The 27505-nt window shown below is 40.3% G+C and overlaps 1 protein-coding gene across 1 annotated transcript in view; it reads right to left on the reverse strand.

Annotated features, from left to right (window-relative positions):
* Positions 1 to 27505, reverse strand: part of TEDC1 (tubulin epsilon and delta complex 1) — a 118932-nt gene that overhangs the window by 54725 nt on the left and 36702 nt on the right. Inside the window, exon 7 of the mRNA XM_036753140.1 lies at positions 1352 to 1438. Within this exon, the coding sequence (XP_036609035.1) occupies positions 1352 to 1438 (87 nt within the window). The remainder of the gene's footprint in view (positions 1 to 1351; positions 1439 to 27505) is intronic.

A 27505-nucleotide genomic window follows, 5' to 3' on the forward strand; every position in this document is an offset into this window, starting at 1 on the left:
TGTGAAGTGATCAAACCATTCTGTAGAGCAATTGAGAACTATGCCCAAAGGGCTATAAAAACCACACATACCCTTTGATCTAGCAATACCACTGCTAGGTCTGAATCCCAAAAAAAGAGAAAAACCAAAAAGGAAGAGACCTATACATACAAAAATATAGTTCTTCAATAACTAGGAATTGAGGGGATGCCCATCAATTGGGGAATGGCTGAACAAATTATGGTATGTGGTTATGATGGAATACTATCGTACTTTAAGAAATGATGAGGGGGATGCTCTCAGAAAAACCTGGAAGACTTGCATGGGCTGATGCAAAGTGAAATGTACTGTGTACACAGTAACAAATATTGTTAAGATGATCTGCTGTGAATGACTGAGCTACTCTCAGCAATACAACAATCCAAGACAATTCTGAAGGGCTTATGATGAAAAATGCTATCCATCCCCCAAAGAACTGATGGTGCCTGAATACAGATTGAAACATACTTTTTAAAATTTTATTTTTCTTGAGTTTTCTTTCACAACATGACTATTATGCATATATTTTGCATGACTACATGCGTTTAACCTTTATCGAATTGCTTGCCTTCTCAATGGAGGGAAGGGGGAGGAAGGGAGAGAATTTAGAACTCAAAGTTTTAAAAACAAATGTTAAAAATTGTTTTTACATGTAACCAGGGAAAAATAAAATGGCAAATATAAAATAAAAATAAATTTTTTAAAAGAGTATTTTGGTTCTGGGAATGTGATTTTTTTAAGTGAATGAATTTGGTTCTGGGTTACTGATCTAATCTATTTTTTTCTTACACCCATGAACTGTACCACAATTCTTGAAGTTAGTTTGGTTCTGACTATGATTACCCCAAATTCTAGCAGTGTCTTTTAATGAACAATTATTATTTCATCCAATTAAGAGGTAATTTTAGTATCTGAAAACAATTAAAATTTAATGCTATTGATGACCATTCAACACATTTCAAGGAACAATGTGCAATTTGAACATAATATCTATTAAGGAGGAAAAATGAAGTTGTTTGAAATTTTACTTATTAGAAAATGAATTTATGGAGAAGTTAGAAATGAAGGCCAGAGGCCATTAACAAACCTGGAGTTCCAGATTTAAAAAAACAAAATACATTCAAATGCTAGAGTAAAAACACTTTCTTTGATAAAAGAGAACTGATTAGTCATTTGTTAACCTGTCCTTTTGGCATAATCCCCAAGGAAGAATAATGGTTGGGAAGGAATGCTTTTGACTTATCAGCTAATAGCACTAAATAAGGATAGGAGAGTCCAGAAAAAAAAAAGTAGAAGACAAAAGTCAGCATCAAGTCCCCCTACTATAATTTACCATCCACTGCCAGTATATCAGCTCCATATGCTTCCACTCCAGAAAAGCTTCCAGGCAAGAGTTTTCTGATTCCAACTGCTGCAACAGCTGAAACAGAAAGGCAAACCCCAAATGAGAAAAGGGAGAACTCAGGGAGCATCTGTGCAGACCATCATCCTCTGAGTTACCCAGACCCCCACCCCAACCCACCACCACTAGGCTAGCAGTTGCCAAGTCTTGTTTTTACATTTGCAACATCTCTAATAAATGCTCTGTTCTCTCTCTTGACATTGGCACCCTAGTACAGACCCTCTACACCTCACAACTGGACTACTGCTATAGTCAGATGAATGGTCCCTCTGCCTCAAGTCTCTCTCCATTCCAGTCTATCTTCCCACTGAGCTGCCAATGTGATCTTCCTAAAACTCAGGTCTGACCATACTATCCCCCTATTCAATAAACTCCATTGGTTCCCTGTTCCCTCCAGAATCTAATATAAAATTCACTGTTTGGTGTTCAAAGTACTTCATGACCTGGCCCCCTCCCATCTTTCTAGTCTTTGTATACTTGACTCAATATTGAGTCATACAGTGACATTAGCCTCCTTACTTGCTTCTCTCACAAGACTTCCCATCCTCCAACTCCAGATATTTTTCCTGGCTCTCCCCATGCCTATAATTTTCTTCTTCCTTGTCCCTGCCTCCTAGTTTCCCTGGCTTCCTTGATGTCTCAATTGTCATCCCACCTTCTGCAAGAAGTCCTTCCAAGTTTTCCTTAATCTTCACCAAACACACACACACACACACACACACACACACACACTGGATCCTATATGCCTATATGTATCTTCTTTGCATACAGGTGTGTGTTTGCATGTTTTCTCTCACATTAGCCTGAGAGCAGAGGCTATTTTTTCACTTTCTTTGAATCCCTAGCACTGTGTCACACACATACTAGGTGCTTTAAAAATGCTTGCTTGACTTGACCATCAAGAAACTTTTTATTAAATGGATACAATATGAATAGAAGTAAATACAAAATTAATAACAAATAATATAGATATATGGTCAAATTACATGGAGGGCTAGAGTTTTTTTCTTATCCTAAAAACCTTTGTCAAACTTGTCCAAAATAGGAACCATGCATCAGAGATAAAGCAATTTCAGTTGTCTTGACAATCCAGGGCACCAAGAACCAAACAAGATAAAAACTCAATGAACTAACAGCACAAAAAGCCAAGAATCCCTAGCCACTAATTCTCACTCAGCACAGCCTACCCTATTCTATCACATTCTGGGCAACAAAGCTTCATGAGACTACCCATGCTTGAATTACTCAGCTTAGGAGAACTTGAAACTCTTTTAGATCGAACCACTAAGGATCTATCCATGAAATAAGAAAGAGTTAGAAAGTGAACAAAAGGAAAAAAACTGTGAAAAAGGACTGAAATTACCAGAAGTATCAGAAAAAAGAAAACTTGAAGACTCAAAAAATAAACAGACAAACCAACAGAGTTTATTAATGGCAGAAGAAATGTGGCCTCCAAATCAAGGGAAAGAGTTCAAGTACCTATAAATAAATAACCACAAGACAAAGAAAAAATGTTTCAACATCTTTTTTTTTTTTGAGGGGGGGAAGGCAGGGTAATTGGAGTTAAGTGATTTGCCCAAGGTCACACAGCTAGTAAGTATGTCAAGTATCTGAGGCTGGATTTGAACTGAGGTCCTCCTGACTCCAGGGCTGGTGCTCTACTCACTGTACCACCTAACTGCCCCTTCAACATCTGATAAGGCAGAGGACACTTAGAGTGTGATACAGCAAGAAGGAGTGCTCCTGCTGGAGGGGAGGGTGTGCACTATTGGGAAGAGAAATGTTGAAAAGAAATAGGGATGAAGGAGAATTAGCACTTTCAGAACTCAAACTGTATTATAAAACAGTAGTAAACAAAACCATCTACTATTGGTTAAAAAAACAAAACTACAAATCAATGGAATAGACTAGATAAGGGAGAATCAAAAACAACTCAATAACCCAATTTTTGAGAAAGTAGAACACAAATTACCTAGGAAAAAAATCCTTATCTGACAAAAAAGACTGGGAAAATTGGAAAGCGTTTAAGGTTAGGATTAGACCAACACCTCACACCATATTCTAAAATATATTTCAAATGGATACATGACCTTAATATTAAAGACCATACTATAAAAAAATTGGAATAGAAATAGATCATATATCTCTCACAGCCATAAGAGATATAAGACACAGATATAGAGTTATAAGATATAAGATATGTAGGTAATTATAAAAAATAAAATAGATAATTTTAATTACATGAAACTGAAAAGCTTCTGCACAGATAAAATTAATAAAGCTAAGACAGGAAGTAGTCAAACAGGAAAAAAAATGTATCAAATTTCTCTAAGGGTTTGTTATCAAAATAGCTAAACAATTAATACAGTGTTTTGCCCATACACACAATGTTCTCATTTTATATAAATCTGCATTATGCAAATCCGACTTTATGTAAAGAATCACAAAAAAATGCTTATTCCAAAAAGACACCTATGTCAACTTTAAGGTACAGTGCTATGAGCTTACTCTCTCTTGCTCTCTCTCCCTCCCTATCTCTTTCTCTCTCTCACGCACACAAACACACATGCACACACAAAATCACTCTCTTTATTCCTACCCTTTAGCTCAGCACTCCACTGCCTCCCACCCATGCACCCACGCCCAAAAAACCACCAACTAAACTAAAAAAACCCTTAAAAAAAAGTAAAAGCAGAACAGATGCACTGAAAGACTGCCACCACCACCATATGAGCCAAGATGGTGGAGAAATGGCAGAAAGTTGCCTGAGTACTCCCCAATTCCCCTTGAAATAACTTTAAATCATTCCTCATAATGAATTGTGGAGTAACAGAACCCACAAAAGGATAGGGTGAAACAATTTGCCAGCACAAGCAACTTGGAACGACAACAGGAAATGTTTGTCTCCCTTGGATAAAAGGGGAGTGCAGCCCAGCACAAGCAGTGTCCAGATAAGAAAGGAAGAGGACCCTAGCCCTAGCATAGTTCAACAACCCAAGGCCCTGCAACCCCAGATCAGTAGGCTAGTGGCAAAGCAAGCCAGTTATGAGGTCTTCAGCCCTAGAGCAGCAGGCTAGTGGCCTGGTAGGCCCAAATGCCCCAGCAAAGCAAGAGAGCCACCAGCCCAAGAGCCACTGGTGTAACAGGCAGAACCAGTCCCAGTGACCACAGCACAGCAGGTGAGCCACAAGCATTGGAGGATCCATCAAGCTGCCAGCCCAAGAGGCCCCTGTATAGCAAACCAGTGGCCAGGCACCTGCCCTTGGTGCAAGAAACTTGGGACAGTGCCCTCTCTATTCCAGGAACACAATTCAGCTTTAAAAGTCATGAAATAGACCAGGAAATGAGAGGAAAAAAAACCCTCAGCAGAGAAAGCTACTATGGTGACAGGGAAGATCAAAACACAAACTCAGAAGAGGACAACAGTGTCAAAACATCTATATATGAAGCCCCAAAGAGAAATATGAACTGGTCTCAGGGACAAAAAGGACTCCTGGAAGAACTTATAAAGGAGTTTAAAAATCAAATAAGAGAGGTAGAAGAACTGGGAAAATAAATGAGAGTTATATAAGACAATCATAAAAAAGAGTAATAGCTTCATAAAGGCAACACAAAAATGAAAAGATACACACAAATTCAATGAAGAAAACAACTCATTAAAAACAGAATTGGCCAAATGAAAAAGAAGGTACAAAAAATCCCCTGAAGAAAACAACTTAAAAAGTAGAATTGGCCAAATGGAAAAGGAGAAACAAAAGTGAACTAAAGAAAATAATTCCTTAAAAATTAGAACTGGGCAAGTGAAAGCTAGAAAATATCATGAATCAAACAAACTAAAAAGAATGAAAAAAAATGGAAGAAAAAGTAAAATACCATAGGAAAAACACCTAACCTAAAAAATAGATCTAGGAGAGATAATTTAAGAACTATCAGACTATCTGAAAGCCATGAACAAAAACAAAACTTAGACAGCATCTTTCAAGATGCCCAAAAAATGCCCTAATATCCTAGAATCAGCAGGTAAAATAGTAATCAAAAGAACCACTGAATGCCTCCTGAAAAAGATCACAAAATGAAAACTCCCAGGAATAGTATAGCCAATTCCAGAACTCTCTGGTCAAGGAGAAAATACTGCAACTAGTCAGAAAGAAACAATCCAAACATCAAGGAATTATGACTACAAGAAATTATATTATTATTACTGTGCTATGAGAAAAAATGAACTCAATATTTTAGAAAAACACGGAAAGCCTTGCACGAAATAATCAAGAGCAAAATGAGCAGAACCAGGAGAACACTGTAACAGCAATATTGTTTTAAGGACAACTTCGAGTGAATAAGCTATTTTGTCTATGATAAACACAGAAATTAACTATAAAGGACACAAGAAGAAAGATACTATCTGCATCTAGAGAAAAAACTGATAAACAGAAGTATATATAGAATATTTGTGTCTAATAGTAGCCATCTCTAGGCCATGGCTTGCCTGGGGGGGTTAGGGGGAGGGAGAAAAAAAAGAAATTTACACGATAATTTTGTAGTATATTTGAAAGGACCAGCAAGCAAGTTGTGCAAAGTAGTTTGCAGTTTCATGTTTCATCTTTTTTGTTGTACTATGTTATGGAAATGCTTGTTTTAATCCATAAATTAAAAATAAATTTTAAAATATCTGTAATCTTACATAATCTCTTCTCATCTTATAATCATGGCTGTGGCCAGAAGCAAAACACTGGTGAGGAAACAAAGGGTGAAAAGAGAGCAAGAGAGAGATGAAAAAAAGTACAAAAACAGGAAAATAGGTTGTAATCATAACTGCGAAGGCGAATGGAATGAACTCACTCATAAAATGGAAATGCACAGCAAAGCAGATTAAAAACCAGAATCCTACGATATGTTATTTACATAAAAGCACATTTGACTCCCTGATTGATAAATGGTCAAAAAATATGAATGGCCAGTTTTCAGATGAAGAAATTAAATCACATGAAAAAAATGCTCTAAATCACTATTTATTATAGAGAAATGCAAATCAAAATAATTCTGAGGTAACACATCACACCTTATCATATTGGCTAACACGACAAAAAAGGAAAATTACCAATGCTGGAGAAGATGTAGGAAAATTGGAACACTAATGCATTGCTGGTGGAGTTGTGAACTGATCCAACCATTCTGGAAAGCAATTTGGAACTACGCCCAAAGGGCTATAAAAATGTGCATGGCCTCTGACCCACAATACCACTTCTAGGTCTGTATCCCAAAGAGATCATTAAAAAGGGGAAAATACCCACATGTACAAAAATATTTATATCAGCTCTATTTGTGGTGTCCAAGAATTGGAAATTCATGGAATGCCCATGTAACAACAATGTTCTTACTTGCTCTTACTGTGGCAGTGTAAGGCCAATGACACCAGCACACAGGAGGGCTGCTAGCACAGGTTCTTTGATCTGCTTTTCTAAGGAAAGCAACTTAAAGAGGTTTATAATCTCACTTTAATCAAACATACATATATCATTCGCTTAGTTCAGGGGAAAAAAGTCAGCACCCTGAACTTCAGAGCAAACACAAACAGAAATTACAAGCAGAAATTATATAAATAGAACAAATAATACAAATCAATAGACAGGCTTCTGTCTGACCAAAGCTATACAAACATAGTTACTAGAGACAGAAGCACCAACATCTGCATTTTCAAAGCTGGGGCGCAGGGTGGGGGGGCAGCACTCCTTAACGGCTAATCTGAGTCTCCACACCAACTCTTCTGATGAGTGAGACCCAAAGCAAAATGCTAACCTCCGAATATATATTTCACATCTAATGAGCAAAAGGGTGTGGGTCTAGGGCTTCCCCCTTACCAAGACTTAATCAAAGGCACTTGATTACTTTCACATTCTAAAAGAGAAAACAGTAAAAAAAAGTCCCACCTTAATTACCCTCACAGCCCATCAGTTGCGGAATGCCTGAAAAAGTCATGGTATATGAATGTAATGGAATACTCTTTTGCTATAAGAAACAATGAGCAGGCAGACTTCAGAAAAACCTGGAACGACCTGAACTACTACTGAGTGAAGTAAGCAGAACCAGGAGAACGTTGTACACAATAACACCCACAATATGTGATGACTAACTTTGACAGACTTATCTCTTCTTAGGAATGCAAGGATTCAAGACAACTCCAAAAGTATCATGATGGAAAATGCTGTCCACATCCAAAAAAAGAACTATGGAATCTGAATGCATATTGAAATATATTATTTGCTCTCTCTCTTTTTTTTCCTTCTTTCTTGTGGTTTCTCCCATTGGTTCAGATTCTTCTCTATAACACGACTATGTGAAAACAGGCTAAATATGAATGTATACGTAGAGCCTATAGCAAATTACATGCCATCTAAGGGTGGGAGGAGGGGAAGGATGAGGAGAAAATTTGGAACTCAAAATCTTATGGAAGTGAATGCTGAAAACTAGAAATAAATAAATTTATTTTAAAAAATTTTAAAAAACACATTTGAAGCAGAGAAACACACAGAATAAAGGTAAAAGGCTGGTGCAGAAGCTACTATGCTTCAGCTGAAATAAAAAAAAAGAGGGGTAACAATCATGATCTCAGAAAAAGCAAAGGCAAAAACAGATCTGATTAAAAGAAACAAGGAGGGAAACTACATCTTCGGGGGCAGAGCCAAGATGGTGGAGTAAAAGTAGGGCCTTTCCCCAAAACCCCTGCAAACACCTGTGAAAAATGACTCTAGACAAATTCTAGAGGACCAGACCCCACAAAATGACTGAGTGAAACAAATTCCCAGCCCAAGACAACCTAGAAGGTCGACAGGAAAGGTATGCTGCACCAGTCAGAAAGAAAAGCGTAGTCCAGCATGGGCCATGCCACTAACCTGGAGCAGACCTCAGGGCATTGAATCACTAGCAGATGTGGGGGTTTCAAGGCATTTCAACCCACAAATGCCAAAGACAACTTATCAAGTCAATAGGAGAGGTCTAGAGGACCTGGGTGAAAGTGGAGCAAGGTCTGGCACCAGCCCCAGGTGGCAGCAGGGCAATAGCAGCAGTGGCTGCTTCCAGAGTTCTTGGTGCACAAACAGTGCGGGGATCGAGCTGATCAGAAGGGATTACAGGGATCTCTTTGCTGGCACTGAGGCCGGATTCTCTTGCTTTACCCCAGCTCCAATCTTGGTTGCAATCCTGGGTGGCATTCCTGGGGCCAGGGGGAGCACCGGCATGGTAGAGCTCGTGGCAGCAGTGGAGAGGGAATCCTCCTCACAGTTCCAAGGCAAAAAGCAGTGCTTGTGGTCCCTCACAGAGCAGAGCACAGAACAGAAAAGGAGTAAACAAAGACCATACCACCTTGGAAGAACTGAAAATGTACAGGTCCCTAGAAATATCTCTGAAAACAGTTGCATAAAATTCCTGAAGCTTCTGACAGTACACCCTCCTCAATGGAAGCAAAGACCTACCTTAACAAAGAGATAAAAGTTCAAGTAATTGGCTGGGAAAATGAGCACACAAGTAGAAAAAAAAATCAGACTAGAGAATTTATTTTGGTGACAAGGAAGATCGAAACATACAACCAGAAGAAGACAACAAAGTCAAAGCTCCTACATCCAAAGCCTCCAAGAAAAATATGAATTGGTCTCAGGCCATGAAAGAGCTCAAAAAGATTTGGAAAGGCAAGTGAGAGAAAGAGAAGAAAAATTGGGAAGAGAAATGAGAGTGACGCAAGGAACTCATGAAAAACAAGTCAAGAGCTTGCTAAAGAAGGCCTGCAAAAATGGAGGAGAAAATAACATCTTAAAAAACAGACTAACCCAAATGGCAAAAGAAGTCCAAAGAGGCAATGAGGAGAAGAATGCCTTAAAAAGCAGAAATGGTCAAATGGAAATGGAGGTCGAAAAGCTCACTGAAGAAAATAATTCCTTAAAAAGTAGAATGGAGCAAGTAGAAGCTACTAACTTTATCAGAAATCAGGAAATCATAAGACAAAACCAAAAGAATGAAAAATAGAAGACAATGTGAAATATCTCACTGGAAAAACAGATCCAGGAGAGACAATTTTTAAATTATTGGGCTACCTGAAACCCATGATCATAAAAAAAGCCTAGACATCATCTTTCAAGAAATTATCAAGGAACACTTCCCTGATATTCTAGAGCCAGAGGGGAAAATAGATATTGAATGACTCCACTAAAAGAGATCCCAAAAGGAAAACTCCTAGGAATATTGTAGCCAAATTCCAGAGTTCGCAGGTCAAGGAGAAAATATCACAAGCAACCAGAAAGAAATAGTTCAAGTATTGTGGAAACATAATCAGGACAACACAAGATTTAGCAGCTTCTACATTAAGGGATCAAAGGGCTTGGAACATGATATTGTAGAGGTCAAAGGAGCTAGGATTAAAACCAAGAATCACCTACCCAGCAAAACTGAGTATAATACTTCAGGGCAAAAAATGGATTTTCAATGAAATAGAGGACTTTCAAGCATTCTTGATTAAAAGACCAGAGCTGAATAGAAAATTTGACTTTCAAATACAATAATCAAGAGAAGCATGAAAAGGTAAACAGGAAAGAGAAATCATAAGGGATACTAAATTCTGACTAAATTCAACCTAAAGTTGAACTGTTTACATTCCTACATGGAAAGATGATATTTGTAACTCATGAGACCCTTCTCAGTATCAGAGTAGTTGAAGGGAAAAATAAAATTAAGGGGTGAGAGAGCAATGTGATGGGAGAAAGGGAAGAAAGGAGAAAGGGGTAAATTATCTCACATAAAAGAGGCAAGAAAAAGCTTTTACAATGGAAGAGAGGAGAGGTGAGAGGGAATGAGTGAACCTTACTCTCATCAGATTTGGCTTAAGGAGGAAATAATATGTGCACTCAATTGGGTATGAAAATCTATCTTACCCTACAGGAAAGTAGCGGGGAGGAGAATAAGAGAGGGGGGGAATGATAGAAGGGAGGGCAAATGGGAAGAGGGGATTGTAGAGGGCCAGCTCTGAGAAAGTCTATTCTGGGATAAAATACAGGCCAGGTTTTCATTGAAGCCTGTTTTTGCCCTTGGACTGATAACTCAGGATGTGGGCTCTCCAAACCTCCTCGGCACACAAGTGCTAAACACCCTGTTCTTCTGTGGGCTGTTGACACAATACTGTTACAGCAAAAGGGAACAAAGCACAAGGAAGTCACGCAATGTAACAAAACATTTCACACAAGAACTTGTTTATCTGATTGCCTAAAAAGTATATAAACCCTTTTCCTCCGATTAATAAACAGAGTTGTGCTATACTCTCCTACCTGGGCCATGTACTTTTTTCACTCTCTGTGGCATCCTTTTTCCCTCTGGTAGCCTGGCTCCACGGCCACTGGTGGCACATGGTGCCTGAACAGGGACCCAAAGCAGACAGACCTGAAGCTGATGGACCCAAAGCAGATGAAACCAGAAGACAGAGACTCTGAAAGTGTGAGTCCCCTGCGGAGAGGCCCTGACAAAAACAGAGCTCCAGTCAGCAAGCAGAGTCCACTAAGGTAAGGGTGATAATATTTTCTCTCCTTTACTTTCACTTCCCTATTCTAAGGTGTCACCATGCTTATATGGGGATTAGAGAGATGGGACAGACACAATCAGGATAGAGGGACCAAGAATACCATATGAAAGTTTTAGAGAGGCTAGTAGGAGAGAGAGGTCTCTTAATAACATCTGCCCAATTACAGGAATTTCTAGAAACAGTAGAAATGCCCCTGGTTCCCAAAAGAAGAAACAATGGATCTTAAAGAATGGGAGGTTGTAGGAAATCAAATGAGTGAATATTTCAGAGAGGTAGGGCCCACAGCCTTTCCAAGTAACAGCCTTTTCTATTTGGAACATACTAAAAATTTGCCTACAAAAACTGGAAGCTTACCTTTAGCCACAGAAATTTTAAAGACAAATGTAGCCACAGGAATATCTGAGGAAGAGCAGAAATCCTAAAACTTCACTGCAAAATTACAAAAACACTTGATTTATAGGAGGAACAAGTCACTCCATCTGCTCTCCCGCCCATGTATAAGTCAACATCACAAATCTGGGCAGGAGAGTTAACATCCCATGAACCTGAGGGAGTAGTAGAAAGAGCAATTAGGATTGCTCAAGAATGGGGAGAAGACATGCCCATAGAAATGACTTTCGCTTTACCAGTCACCGAAAGACCTAATCCTCAAAATGCTCAACTGGTCATTTGGGAGCATACAACAATAGATTTAAAAATACTTAAAGAACTGAAGCAGGGTGCCTCCAGCTATGGAACCAATAGCCCCTATGTACAATCTATCATAGAAAACATAGCCAGACAAGCCATGTGCCCCCAAGACTGGTACACACTAGCAAAAACCACACTTGATGGAGGAGACTACTTAGTCTGGAAATCAGAATTTTCGAAAAGTGCCTAGAACAATCAAAAAGAAACCAACAAACAAATGCAAACATTACGTTTGAACAACTTACGGGCACAGGGTGATTCGCTGATCTGAGAGATCAGATCACATATGAATTACATGCCTACGAACAGATAATGAACTGTGCCAAGGCATCTTGGCAGAGTATACTCGGTAAAACAGACCGGAACTCTTCATTCCCTAAGATATTATAGGGAGCAACAGAAATATTCCCAGATTTTCTTAATAGACTCACACAAGCCATCCAAAGGAGTGTAAGGAACAGCAAAGCTGCTGATATATTGTTACAAAAGCTGGCAGTTGAAAATTGTAATGCCAATTGTAAGAGAGCCCTGCTAGGTGGGGGACCTCATATGACCACCTCTGAGATGATTCAAAGTTGCCAAAAACTGAGCACACGCTGAGGTAGTGGCCACTGCTTTTAATCAACAGCAGCCAGAAACCACTTTAAAATGCCCTAACTGTGGAAAGCCCAGACACATGAAAAAGGAATGTAGAGCGCCACATAAAGGGATACAGAAAAGTTCCGCCTCCCGACTAACCACACCATGCCCTAGGTGTGGAAAGGGGAACCGCTGGACATCGGAATGCCGTTCGAATTCAGGAACCACTCTCGGGGTCAGCCCTGGCCCCAGCAAACAATAGGGGCCGCCCTTTCCCTAGTTCCTCCTCAGACAGTCCCAACTATGAACACACTTTACCCCTCACCATAAAAGACCTCCTTCATGCTATTCCAGGCAGTGCGGATCTTGACCTTCCCTCCGCAAATGACTACACTGTATCTCCATCTGCTGGCATTCTCTCTGTCCCTACCGGAGTATATGGCCCACTGCCTACCCTAACAACGCGACTCCTCATAAGATGCAGTAGCTCCTCCCTCAGAGGGCTCATTATAGTCCCCGGGGTAGTAGACTCAGATTACATGGGAGAAATCAAAATTTTATTATACACAACCTTGCCACATCCCATACATATAAGAAAGGAAGAGAGAACAGCACAACTGATTTTGATAAAATATGAAATTACAGGGAATCATTTTCAGAAGGTTTGGGGCTCACAAGGATTTGGAAGCACAGGAAGAGAGGCTTTCTGGGTACATGATATTACAGAAAAAAGACCAACTTTGAAAGTACAAATAGAAGGCATAGAATTTGAAGGATTGATAGATACCAGAGCAGACAAATCAATCATCGCAGACTGACTTTGGCCAAAAGCCTGGCCACTAGTAACAAGCGATACATCATTGCAAGGATTAGGGACAGTCACTATCCCAAAACAAAGTGCAGGATGGTTAAGCTGGGGGGTAGAGAAACAGAGAGGAAAATTCAGACCATATGTTTTATCACATCTACCTATAAATCTATGGGGAAGAGACCTCTTGGAACATATGACTATATAATCTCACCCTCCCCCCAAGATTTTTAGGAAGGGCCGCTGTCATAAATTCTAGGAATAGGGTGCCTAAGATAACGTGGAAGGATGGGCCCCCGGTATGGGTCGAACAGTGGCCCTTAACATCAGAAAAACTACAGACCTTTTCCGATATTGTTAATGAACAATTAAAGGCGGGGCACACTGAAAGCTCCAACAGTCCTTGGAATTCTTCTATTTTCACAATAAGAAAGAAATCTGGAAAATGGAGAATGCTTACTGATTTGAGAAAAATTAATGACAGAATGGAGACTATGGGAAGTCTTCAACCGGGACTCCCCACATCTAACATGATACCTAGGGACTGGCCTTTATGGATCATAGACTTAAAGCACTGCTTCTATACTATTCCATTGCACCCTACAGACTGTAAATACTTTGCCTTCTCCTTGCCATCAATCAAACTCAGAGAACCCTATAAGAGGTTCCGATGGAAAGTGTTACCACAAGGGATGAAAAAATAGCCCCACTACGTGTCAACAATATGTAGCAAAGGCTTTACAACCTGTAAGAGAGAAATATCCCACAGCTTATCTAATTCATTATATGGATGCTCACATCCACAGGCAGAGGTTTTGAGACTCATTTTACAGGAAACTGAGGCACAATGAAAAAATTACAGACTCATCATCGCCCCAGACAAAGTACAACTTGCTCCTCCATATTCATATTTAGGGCACACACTGAGCCCCACATCAGTAACACCTGCAAAAATCTCTATTCATAGACAAGAACTTAAGACACTCAACAATTTTCAAAAATGCTAGGGGATATTAATTGGGTTCATCCTCATCTATAAATAAGTACCCAAGAGTTGGGAGAACTATTCAAGATCTTAAGGGGAGATTCACACCCCAGTTCTCCTCGACAATTGACCCCACAAGCCTCACAACAACTGACAAAAGTTGAGGAGGCTCTCCAAAAGTGCCAAACATATAGGACTCATCCCAAGCGCCTGCTAGAAGTTACTATCCTCCCTACACCAGAAATAACTTTTGGGGCTTTACACCAACAAAATGACCTCACAGCATGGCTTTATTTGCCATTTCAAGCCTCAAGAAGCATTTCTCCTTACCCTCAAGTGGTTGCTCAACTCCTTCAGAAAAGTATAAAAAGAGTCACACTGTTGACAGGGAATAGACCACATGCTCTTTTCACTCTCTGTAGCATCCTTTTTCCCTCTGGTTGCCTGGCTCCATGGCTGCTGGTGGCAGGGGATAACCAGAAGCAAACACTTTTGAGAAGGGACAGGGTCAAAAAAGAGAACAGAATGGGGGGCAGGATAGGATGGAGGGAAATACACCCAAATTCTCTCACAAATTCTTTCAGATACCTCTTGAAAAGTGAATCTGAACTAATTTAAGAGAGGCAGAATCCACTAGGAGACAGAGGTGGCAGATTTCCAACCCAGGAGAGTCTGGAAAGTCCATGAGAGGGATCTATTGCACCAGGCCAAGAGAGCGCTGGGTGCACGGAACTAGACCTGACCATACCAGAGCACCATACTGGAATGGGAGCAATCCCAGCTCACCGGCTGCAGTGACAGTCTCCAGGACTCTCAGCACATGACAGGAGTTTGTTGGGAGCTAGGTGAGACAGAAGCACAGATTCTGCAGTGGCAGCAGCAGCAGCTACTCCTGGGGTTATCAGCCCACCGGCCAAAGGTTTGAAACTCCCCTTCCTGAATTTTCCAGAGCTATGATGACCAGGTAAACTATAAGAGCTCTCATCCCTCCCTTGAATAACCCAGAGAACAATGCCCTAGGAAAAACCCTGGAATAGAGGAGCCAGAAATAGGGATTCTTCAGGAAGCTAGGGAGATGAGGCCCCTCTTACAGTGATGGAAGTAGACCAGTGCAGGAAGGGAAGCACCCCAGCAAGCCCCACCTTAGCAGACCAGTGGGAGTTCCTGAGCCCTAGGGGGGGTGTAGCTGGCAAATGCTAACACCAGTACCCAGGCATGCCTTGGCACAGCCAGGGGAATTGGCAAACACCAGCACAGACTGACAGCTGAGACGACCAGTACTACATATCACAGCCCCAGGGGAAGAGGAGACTTCCAGCAGCCAGATCACCCCTCCCCCACACCTCACACTGTGAGCTTCAGTGTAACTCCTGAGAAACTCAGAAAGACTTCACTGGGCCTCAACCCTTGGCACACACCACCCAGCTCCACCTCAGCACCAGGTGAGCTACAGTAGTATACAGTTTCTAGCTGACAAAACCAGAAGCCATAGCACACAAAGCCAGTAACCAGGCCCTAGCTCCCAAACAAAAAGCTTGGGACAGACCCTCCTGGGCCACAGAAATAGGGATCCACTTTAAAAGCCGGAAAAAGGGAACCACCATGAAGAAGCGAACTAGAAAAGTGAAAAAGCCCACTGAATCGTATTATGGGGACAGAGAAGACCAAAATATAAATTCAGAAGAGGACATCATTGACACCATACCCACGTCTGAAACCTCAAAAGAGAATATGATCTGGTCTCAAGCCCAAAAAGCATTCCTGGAAGGCTCAAGGGGGGTTTTAAAAGCCAAATTAGAGAGGTAAAATAAAAATTACAGAACCTAACAGGGGAAAATGTCTCTTTGAAAAATAAAATTGGGCAAATGGAGATGCAGAAGCTATCTGAAGGAAAAAAATTATTAAAAATTAGAATTAGGCAAGTAGAAGCTAATGACTCTATGAGGCATCAAGAATCATTCAAACAAAATTTAAAGAATGAAAAAATAGAACAAAATGTAAAATATCTCACTGAAAAAACAACTGGAAAATGAATCCAAGAGAAAATCTAAGAATTCTTGGTCTACCGGAAAACCATGATGAAAAAAAAGAACCTGGACAGTATCATTCAAGAAATTATCAAGGAAAACTGCCCCAAGGTCCTAGAACCAGAGGGTAAAATAATCATAGGAAGAATCCCACCAAGATGGCTACATGAAAACAGTGTCTTACCGGAGCTCTCTCACAAGTTCTGTCAGATTCCTATAAAAACATGAATTTGAGCAGATTTGAGAGAGTTAGAAACTGCGAGCAGTCTGAGTGGGGCAAACTTCCCAGCCAGGAGAGTCTGAACGGCCAAAGGAACGAATCTGTAGGCTTGGAAAGCGCTTGGCGTGCCGAGCTGCTCCAGACAGCACCAAAGCAGAAGCAGCCAGCTGGAAAACCCACGTGGCAGACAGGCTGGGAAAAAGCCGGGCATCCGAAACCGGCGGAGATCCCCAGGCCTCCCAACACAGGACGGCAGTCTGTGGAAGCAATGAGAGGCAGCACAACGCCACCAGCCGTGAGACATCAACTCCTGATGCTTTCAGCCCAAAGGTATGAAACGCATCTTCTTGAACTTCCAGGAGACATAATGGCCAGGTAAACGGCTCCAATCCCTCCCCCCCCACACCCAGATAATTCCTCAGGAAAAAAGAACACTGGAATGGAAGAGATAGAAGTGGGGCTTCAGTGGCCAAGTAGTAAAAGATTCCTGAGTCCCAGAGGGGCAGGGCCAGCAGGGATCAACACCAGGAGCCCAGAAGTGCCCCAGAGGAAGTGCCAGACACTAGCACAAACAACAAAGAGCTGAGACCATTGCTGAAGAGCAACAGTGCTGGAGAGCAACCCAAGGGAAAGAGACATCAGGGAGCCAGACCCCTCCCCCGCACCTCAGGAAACTGAAGGCTATAACTCACAAAGCCAACAACTAGACTCACAATCCACAGAATAAGCAAGTTGGGACAGAGAACCCTGAGCCCCAAAAGTAGAAATTTATTGTAAAGCCAGGAAAAGGCTAACCAACATGAAGAAGAACACAAAAAAACCGAGGACCATTGATTCTTTTTATGGAGACAGGCATGATCAAAATACCAATTTGGAAGCGGATAACAATGACACTATAGCCACATCTGATACCTCAAAAGGTAATGTGAACTGGTCTTCAGCCCAAAAAGCATTACTGGAAGAGCTAAAGGAGGATTTTAAAAACCGAATTAGGGAACTAAAAGAAAAAATGGAAAAAATGAAAAAAAAAATCCACTTTTGAAATTAAGTCCCTAAAGAATAAGATTGGTGAAATGGCTATGGAGATTGAGAATCTAAATAGAGAAAATGACACCCTGAGAGGTAAAATCAACCAATTGGAAAAGGAGACTCAAAAGCAAAATGAAGACACTAACTCATTAAAAATTAGAGTTGAGCAAGTGGAAACTAATGAATCCATGAGGCATCAAGAAGTAGTAAAACAAAATGTAAAGAATGAAAAAATAGAAAAAATGTGAAATATCTCATTGGGAAAACAACTGACCTGGAAAACAGACCCAGGAGAGACAATTTAAGAGTTATTGGTCTACCGGAAATCCACAATGAAAAAAAAAGCCTTGACAGTATCGTCGAAGAAATTATCAGAGGTCCAGAGGTCCTAGAACCAGAGGGCAAAATATTCACTGAAAGACTTCACCGATCACCCCCTGAAAGAGATCCCAAACTGAAAACACCAAGAAATATTATAGCCAAATTTCAGAATTACAAAGTCAAGGAGAAAGTACTGCAAGCAGCCAAAAAGAAACAATTCAAATATCGTGGAACTACATACAGGATCATGCAGGATCTCTCAGCCTCTACGTTAAAAGACAGGAGAAATTGGAATATGATATTCCGAAGGGCAAAGGAGCTGGGACTACAACCAAGGATCAACTACCCAGCAAAACTAAGCATAATTTTTCAGGCAAGGAAATGGTCATTTGATGAAATAAGGGAATTCCAGACCTTCCTGATGAAAAGGCCAGAACTCAATGGAAAGTTTGATTTCCAAATACAAAATTCAAGAGAGACATAAAAAGGTAAACAGGGGAAAAAACTCCGACAAACCTTATTAATCAATCAAGGCAAATTATTTGCATCTTTATACAGGATTATATCATCTTATGTATGTACATGTCAATCTTGTGAATAGTACAGCTATTATGACAATTGAAAGGGATACACATAGATTGTGAATGCCTGTATAAAATAACTGATATAAGGATAAAAAACATAATTAAGAGATGTAAAGGGAGGGCTATGAGAGAAGAGAGAAGGAGGTGGTAGAAAAGGGTAAATTATATCACATGAAGAGACACAAAAACATATTATAGCAGAGGGAAAGAAGGGAGGGAGAAGAGCAGTATTTGAGCTTTACTGTCATCTGATCTGGTTCAAGAGGGGAATAACATACCCTGATAAGTACAGAAATCTAACTTGTCCTACAGGAAGTAGGAGGGGAAAGGGAAAAAAAAGGGAGGAGGGTGGTCAGAACGGAGGGGAGAAGTAGCAAGTGGGAAATGGTAAGATAAGGGAGGGGAATAAAGAGGGAGGGTAAACTGAGGAAGGGGGCGGTCAAAAACAAAACTTCGTTGAGGAGGGGAAGGGGAAAGAGAGAAATAAAAGCATAAACAGGGGGGAAAAGGATGGAGGAAAAGACACAAATAGAAATCATACCTGTGAATGTGAATGGGATGAACTCTCCCATAAAACAGAAGCAGATAACAGAATGGATTAAAAACCATAATCCTACAATATGCTGTTTACAAGAAACACATTTGAAACAGGGGGACACACACAGGGTAAAGGTAAAAGGCTGGAGTAAAATATATTGCATCTCAGCTAAAGTAAAAAAAGCAGGTGTAGCAATCCTAATGTCTGACAAAGCAAAAGTAAAGGCAGATTTAATTAAAAGAGATGAGGAAGGACATTACATCCTGCTAAAAGGCAACATAAACAATGAAGCAATACCATTGTTTAACATATATGCACCAAGTGGTATGGCATACAAATTCTTAGAAGAGAGGTAAAGGGAGTTAGAAGAAGAAATAGACAGCAAAACTGTAATACTGGGAGATCTCAACCTCCCCCTTTCTGAACTTGATAAATCTAACCTCAAAATAAATAAGAAAGAAGTTAAGGAGGTAAGCAGAATTTTAGAAAAGGCAGGTATGATAGACCTGTGGAGAAAACTGAATGGGGATACAGAGGAATACACTTTCTTCTCAGCGGTACATGGCACATACTCAAAAATTGACCATGTACTAGGGCATAAAAACCTCACGATCCAGTGCAGAAAGTCAGAAGTAGTCAAAGCATGCTTCTCAGATCATGATACAATAAAAATTATTTGTAACAAAGAACCATGGGAAAATAAGCAAAAAATTAATTGGAAACTAAATAATCTAATTCAAAAGAATGAGTGGGGGGCGGAGCCAAGATGGCAGCTGAAAAGCAGGGACTAGCGTAACCTCCCCGCGGAGCCCTTCCAATAACCTAAAAAAATTGGCTCTGAACCAATTCTAGAACTGCAGAACGCAAGAAATAGCAGAGGGAAGCAGGGCTCCAGCCCAAGTCAGCCTGCATGGTCTTTGGGTGAGGTCTATCCCGCATGGAGCTGGGAGCGGGGCGGAGAGGAGCAGAGCAGAGCCCAGGAATCAGACCAGGAGCCGGGCGGAGCATGCCTGACCTCCCTGAATCAGTGAGCTGCAGCAGTTACCAGACTTCCCAACCCACAAACACGAAACGCAACAGAAAAGGTTAGTGGGAAAAGCTGCGGGAGTAGAAGGAGTTCGTGGTTCGGCTACTGCCCTGGGGGCAGCGGAGGAGGGGCAGCTACAGAAGTACAGTTCCAGTTGCTTCCGGCCCCAGGCCCACCTGATGGAAGGAATTCAGTGGCAGATCAGAGCAGGAGTGAAGAGCCTGCTGAAGATCTAAGTCCAGTCTGGGTTGGGGGTTCTTGGGGAAGGAGGAGTGCTGGTGTGGCAGAGTTGGCGCATCGCACCAAGCTTGGAACGTAGTTCTCTAAATTCTATAAGCAGTCATACCCCACTGAAAATCTCAAGGGTCAAGTTAGTTGGCTGGGAATATGTCCAGGCAGCGAAAAAGCACCCAGATTCAGTCTCAGACCTTGGATTCTTTCTTTGGTGACAAAGAAGACCAATACATACAGCCAGAAGAAGTCAACAAAGTCAAAGAGCCTACAACAAAAGCCTCCAAGAAAAACATGAACTGGTCTCAGGACATGGAAGAGCTCAAAAAGAATTTGGAAAAGCAGGTTAGAGAAGCAGAGGAAGGATGCAAGAAAACCACGAAAAACAAGTCAATGACTTGCTAAAGGAGACTCAAAAAAATGCTGAAAAATACATTGAAGAAAACAACACCTTAAAAAATAGACTAACTCAAATGGCAAAAGAGCTCCAAAAAGCCAATGGGGAGAAGAATGCCTTGAAAGGCAGAATTAGCCAAATGGAAAAGGAGCTCCAAAAGACCACTGAAGAAAACACTACCTTCAAAATTAGATTGGAGCAAGTGGAACATAGTGCCTTTATGAGAAATCAAGATATTATAAAACAGAACCAAAGGAATGAAAAAATGGAAGACAATGTCAACTATCTCATTGGAAAAACCACTGATCTGGAAAACAGATCCAGGAGAGATAATTTAAGAATTATTGGACTACCTGAAAGCCATGATCAAAAAAAGAGCCTAGATATCATCTTTCAGGAAATTATCAAGGAGAACTGCCCTGATATTCTACAGCCACAGGGCAAAATAGAAATTGAAAAAATCCACCAATCGCCTCTTCAAATAGATCCCAAAAAGAAATCTCCTAGGAATATTGTCGCCAAATTCCAGAGCTCCCAGATCAGGGAGAAAATACTGCAAGCAGCCAGAAAGAGACAATTTGAGTATTGTGGAAACACAAAGATCTAGTAGCTTCTACAGTAAGAGATCGAAGGGCTTGGAATACGATATTCCAGAGGTCAATGGAGCTGGGATTGAAGCCAAGAATCACCTACCCAGCAAAACTGAGTGTCATGCTCCAAGGCAAAATATGGATTTTCGATAAAATAGAGGACTTTCAAGCTTTCTTAGTAAAAAGACCAGAGCTGAATAGAAAATTTGACTTTCAAACACAAGATTCAAGAGAAGCATGAAAAGGTAATCAAGAAAATGCACGAGTGGCACTGTGATTTGAATTAGCTGTTAATTACCTTAGTTTTTTCTTTTACTTTGTGCATATGAACACTTGAGCTTTTCCCAGCCATTTGGTTTTAAAATGAGTGGATTTCAAACTGGGTGAAGTTCACCAAAAAGTCTAGAACCATGGTTTTGATTTAGCTACTCAATTGGCAGATGCATCCCATAAAACGCAGACGTTAAGTACCAACGGATGACAAGAGTCCTCACGCTAGTGGAAGTGGCCAAGCCCCCTGGCTGCACTCCAGACTAGCTGAAGTGAGTGAGCATCAGCTCCTGGCGCATGCAATCAGCTTCCAAGTCTAGGGCCTCCACGTCCTCATGCTCTTCTTCTGGCTGATCCAAATGTCCGGTCACTGGAGAAGACCACACATCCATCCCATGTTCCAAGGAAATGTTATGGAGCACACAACAAGCTAAAATGATGTGACTGGACTTTTCTGGAGAGTACCGTAAGGCTCCCTTGGATCCATCCAGGAAGCGGAATCTGGACTGGAGGGTCCTAAATGTCTTCTCAATTACATTGTGAGTTGCAGAATGGGCCATGTTATAGCTATATTCTGCAGGGGTTCCCGGAATATGAAGTGGGGTCATGAGCCAGGTGCGAAGAAAGAAGGAGCTATCACCAAGGAGCCAGCAGTCTTTGTGCATCCCTGCATCAAAGTGACTGCTCAGGGCCGACTGCTGCAGAACAGCCCAGTCCTGGAGGCTGCCTGGCCAGTTTGTCTCCACATTCAGGAAGGCCCCCCGGATGTCACACACCATCAGACAGTTTAAAGAGTGCAGGCCCTTACGGTTCACATATGAGAGGTCTTCAGCATTGGGAGCCTTGATCCCTACATGGATGCAGTCGACTACTCCAATTACCCTTGGCATTCCTGCTAGCCCATTGAATTCATCCTTCAGACTCTGAATAGAAGTTTCGTCTGCTGGGAAGTGGATGAATTGGGAGGCCCTTTCTACCAGGGCTTCTGTGACATTAGCGACACAGCAGCTCATCGAGGCCTGACTGATTCCAATGGTGTCTCCCATCCGGGTCTGGAAGGAGCCGGAAGTGTAAAAGCCCAGGGCTGCAAGAATCTGGGTCTCCGGGCTGATGGCCCTGGACCGCTGGGTAGGGCGAGAAAGGCTGGCTCCCAAGAGATCCAACAAGTAGTAAATAAACTGGCGTGGAAACCCATACATGGCCATAAGGTATTCATCGGTCACATCATCCAGCTTAAAGCGGTCCAAAGTTCGGTGACCGCGGCCATAAAGCAAGAGATCGCAGTCCAGAACTGTTATTGGTATGGCCAATGAAATTGCAAGGGACTTACTAAAGTTGAACTGTTTTGTTTGCATTCCTACATGGAAAGATGATGTGTATGATTCGTGACACCTCAGTATGCATATATATACACATATATATATGTTTATGTATGTGTGTCTATATGTGAGTGTGTATGTATGTATATATGTATGTGTGTGTGTGTGTGTGTGTGTGTGTGTGTGTGTATACACATAGAGAGAGAGAGAGAAAGAGAGAAAGAGGGCACAGGGTGAGTTGAAGATGAAGGGGAGATATCTAAAAGAAATAAAATAAAATTAAGGGATGAGAGAGGAATGTATTGAAAGAGGGAGATGGGGAGAGATAGAATGGGGTAGATTATCTCGCGTGGAGGTGGCAAGAGGAAGCAGTTCTGTAGGAAGGGAAGAGAGGTCAGGTGAGGGGGAATGAGTGAATCTTGCTCTCATCAGACTTTACCTGAGGATGGAATACCATACATACTCAATTGGGTAACTTACCCCACAGGAAAAAAGGAGGAAGAAGAAGATAAAAAAAAGGGAGGATGATAGAAGGGAGGGCAGACGGGGATGGAGGTAATCAAAAACAAACACTTTCAAAAGGGGACAGGGTCAAGGGAGAAAATTCAATAAAGGGGGATAGGTTAGGAACGAGCAAAATATAGCGAGTCTTTCACAACATGAGTATTGTGGAAGGGTTATACGTAATGATATGCATGTGGTAGATGTTGAATTGCTTGCCTTCTTAGGGAGGGTGGGTGGGAAGGGAAGAAGGGAGAGAATTTGGAACTCAAAGTTTTAAAAACAGATGTTCAAAAAACAAAAAAAAAAAAATTTGCATGCAACTAGAAAATAAGATACACAGGCAATGGGGCATAGAAATTTATCTTGCCCTACAAGAAAGAAAGGGAAAAGGGGATGGGAGGGGAGTGGGGTGACAGAAGGGAGGGCTGACTGGGGAACGGGGCAACTAGAATATATGCCATCTTGGAGTGGGGGGGGAGGGTAGAAATGGGGAGAAAATTTGTAATTCAAACTCTTGTGAAAATCAATGTTGAAAACTAAATATATAAACAAATGAACACTAAAAAAAAAGCCAAGAAAAAAAAAAAGAATGAGTGGGGCAAAGAACAAATCACAGAAACAATTAATAACTTCATTCAAGAGAATGAAAATAATGAGACAACATACCAAAACTTATGGGATGCAGCAAAAGCAGTTCTTAGGGGAAGTTTTATATCTCTAAATGCTAACATGAATAAAATAAGAAAAAGGAGATCAATGAATTGGGCATACAGCTAAAAAAGCTAGAAAAAGAGCAAACTGAAAATCCCCAATTACCAAAATACCCAAATACCAAATTAGAAATACTGAAAATCAAAGGAGAGATTAATAAAATTGAAACCAAGAAAACTATTGAATTAATAAACAAAACAAAGAGCTGGTTTTATGAAAAAATCAATAAAATTGATAAACCTTTGGTCAATTTGATTAAAAAAAGAAAGAAGAAAATCAAATTACCAGTATCAAAAATGAAAAGGGTGAGTTCACCTCTAATGAAGAGGAAATCAAAACAATAATTAGGAATTATTTTGCCCAATTGTATGCCCATAAATTTGACAACCTTAAAGATATGAATGAATATTTACAAAAACATAAATTAACCAGGTTAACAGAAAAGGAAGTAAAATTTCTAAAAAACCCCATGTCAGAAAAAGAAATTGAGCAAGCCATCAATGAACTCCCTAGGAAAAAATCTCCAGGGCCATATGGTTTTACATGTCTATTCTATCAAACATTTAAAGAACAATTAATTCCTATACTTTGTAGACTATTTGGGAAAATAGGTGAAGAAGGAGTCCTACCAAATTCTTTTTATGACACAAATATGGTACTAATACCCAAAACAGGTAGAGTCAAAACAGAGAAAGAAAATTACAGACCAATTTCCCTAATGAATATTGATGCAAAAAATTTTTTTTTGCTAATGCAAAAAGATTGCAGCAACTTATCACCAGAATAATACACTATGACCAGGTAGGATTTATTCCAGGAATGCAAGGCTGGTTCAATATTAGGAAAACTATTAGCATAATTGACCATATCAACAACAAAACTAGCAGAAACCATAGGATCATCTCAATAGATGCAGAAAAAGCCTTTGACAAAATACAACACACATTCCTATTAAAAACACTAGAAAGCATAGGAATAAATGGAGCCTTCCTTAAAATTATAAATAGCATCTACCTAAAACCATCAACAAGCATTACTTGTAATGGGGATAAGCTAGATGCATTCCAAATAAGATCAGGGGTGAAACAAGGAGGTCCATTATCACCCCTACTATTCAATTTGGTACTAGAAACGTTAGCTGTAGCAATAAGAGAAGAAAAAGAAATTGAAGGAATGAAACACTTTTCAGGCGAATAAAGTCAGATCTAAATAAATGGAAAAATATCAGTTGCTCATGGTTAAGCTGAGCTAATATAATAAAAATGACAATTTTACCTAAATTAATCTATCTATTCAGTGCCATTCCAATTGAAGTGCCAAAAAATTATTTTACAGAACTGGATAAAATAATAACAAAATTCATCTGGAAGAACAAGAGGTCTAGAATATCTAGGGTATTAATGAAAAGAAATGCTAGAGAAGGTGGCCAAGCCATACCAGATATTAAACTGCACTATAGAGCAGCAGTCATCAAAACTACCTGGTACTGGCTAAGAAACAGAGTTGTGGATCAGTGGAATAGGATAGGTACACAAGATGGAGAAGTCAATGACTATAGCAATCTACTCTTTGATAAACCCAAAGAGGCCAGCTTCTGGGCTAATAATTCACTATTTCACAAAAACTACTGGGAAAATTGGAAAATGGTAGGGCAGAAACTAGGCATAGACCAGTATCTTACACCATATACCAAACTGAAGTCAAAATGTGTTCATGATTTAGGAGTAAAGGCTGATCCTATAAGTAATTTGGGAGAGCAAGAAATAGTTTACCTATCAGATTTATGGAAAAGAAAAGAATTCATGACCCAACAAGAGACAGAGAGCATTACAAAATGCAAAATGGATAATTTTGATTATGTTAAATTGAAAGGTTTTTGTGCAAAAAAAGCCGATGCAACAAAAATTAGGAGGGAAGTAGAAAACTGGGAGAAAATCTTTACAACTAGTGTCACTGATAAAGGCCTCATTCCTAAAATATACAGGGAACTGAGCCAAATATATAGGAATACAAGTCATTCCCCAATTGAGAAATGGTCAAAGGATATGAACAGGCAGTTATCAGAGGAAGAAATTAAAGATATCTATAGGCATATGAAAAAATGCTCGAAATCACTACTGATTAGAGAAATGCAAATCAAAACAACTCTTAGATACCACATCTCTCCTGTCAGATTGTCTAAAATAACAAAACAGGAAAATGATAAATGCTGGAGAAGATGTGGGAAAATTGGAACATTGTTACATTGCTGGTGGAGTTGTGAACTGATCCAGCCATTTTAGAGAGCAATTTGGAACTATGCCCAAAGGGCTGTAAAAATGTTCATACTCTTTGACCCAGCAATACCACTTCTAGGGTTGTATCCCAAAGAGATCACACAAGTGGGAAAAGGACCCATATGTACAAGGATATTTTATAGCAGCTCTTTTTGTAGTAGCTAAGCATTGGAAATCAAAGGGATGCCCATCATTTGGGGAATGGCTGAACAAGCTGTGGTATATGAAGGTAATGGAATACTATTGTGCTATAAGAAATGGGGATGATATGGACTTCATAACAACCTGGAAAAACCTACACGACACAATGCTTAGTGAGCGGAGCAGAGCCAGGAGAACATTACACAACCACAGATATATGGATTCTGTGAGGACTAACCCTGACAGACTTTGCCCGTCTCAACAACACAAGGTACAAAGACAACTCCAAAGGACTCACGATGGAGAATGCTATCTACATCCAGAGAAAGAACTATGATGTATGAATGCAGATTGAGGCACACTTCATGCCAGCCTTTTTTTCCCCCTTCTCTCTTTTGTTTTTGGGTTGGTTTTTTTTTTTTGGTCCTGTTTCTTCTTTCTCATGATTCATTTCATGGGTCATAATTCTTCTCCATAACTTGACTATTGTGTAAATTAATTCAAAGTGAAGTTATATGTGGAAGTTATATGGGATTCCACGCCGTCTTGGGGAGGGATGTGGGAGGGACGAAAGAAAATCTGCAACTCAAAATTATGTAGAACTGAGTATTGTAAACTAAAATTTTTTTAAAAAATTAAATTATAAAAAAAAGAAAAAAAAACATTAAAAAAAAGAAAGAATCCTACCAATCACCCCCTGAAAGAGATCCAAAATTGAAAACTACAAGGAATGTTGTAGCCAGATTCCAGAATTATCAGCTCAAGGAGAAAATACTGCAAGCAGCCAGAAAGAAACAAATCAAATATTGCAGAACTACAGTCAGGATCAAACAGGACCTTGCAGCTTCCACATTAAAAGATCAGAGGGATTGGAATATGATATTTTGAAGGGGAAAGGAGCTTGGACTGCAACAAAGGATCAACTATCTAGCAAAATTGAGGATAATCTTTCAGGCAAGGAGATGGACATTCAATGAAATAAGGGAATTCCAGACTTTCTTGATGAAAACACCACAGCTGAATGGAAAATCTGATCTTCAAATACAAGACCCAAGAGAGGCATAAAAAGGTAAACATGGCAAAAAGAAAAAAAAAAACCTTGTTATTCAGAAAGGGCAAATTATGTCCCTATATGGGAGGATGATATTTGTTAATCTTCAGAATGGTACAACATCTAAAAGGGAGATACATAGACAGAGGGTGTGGGCATAAATTAACTAATGTGATGAAAAAAACTTAAGGGATGTAAAGGGATTGTAATGGGAGAAGAGGTAAAGTG

This window comes from Trichosurus vulpecula, chromosome 3 (genome assembly GCF_011100635.1).
Source record: "Trichosurus vulpecula isolate mTriVul1 chromosome 3, mTriVul1.pri, whole genome shotgun sequence".
NCBI classification, from domain to species: domain Eukaryota; kingdom Metazoa; phylum Chordata; class Mammalia; order Diprotodontia; family Phalangeridae; genus Trichosurus; species Trichosurus vulpecula.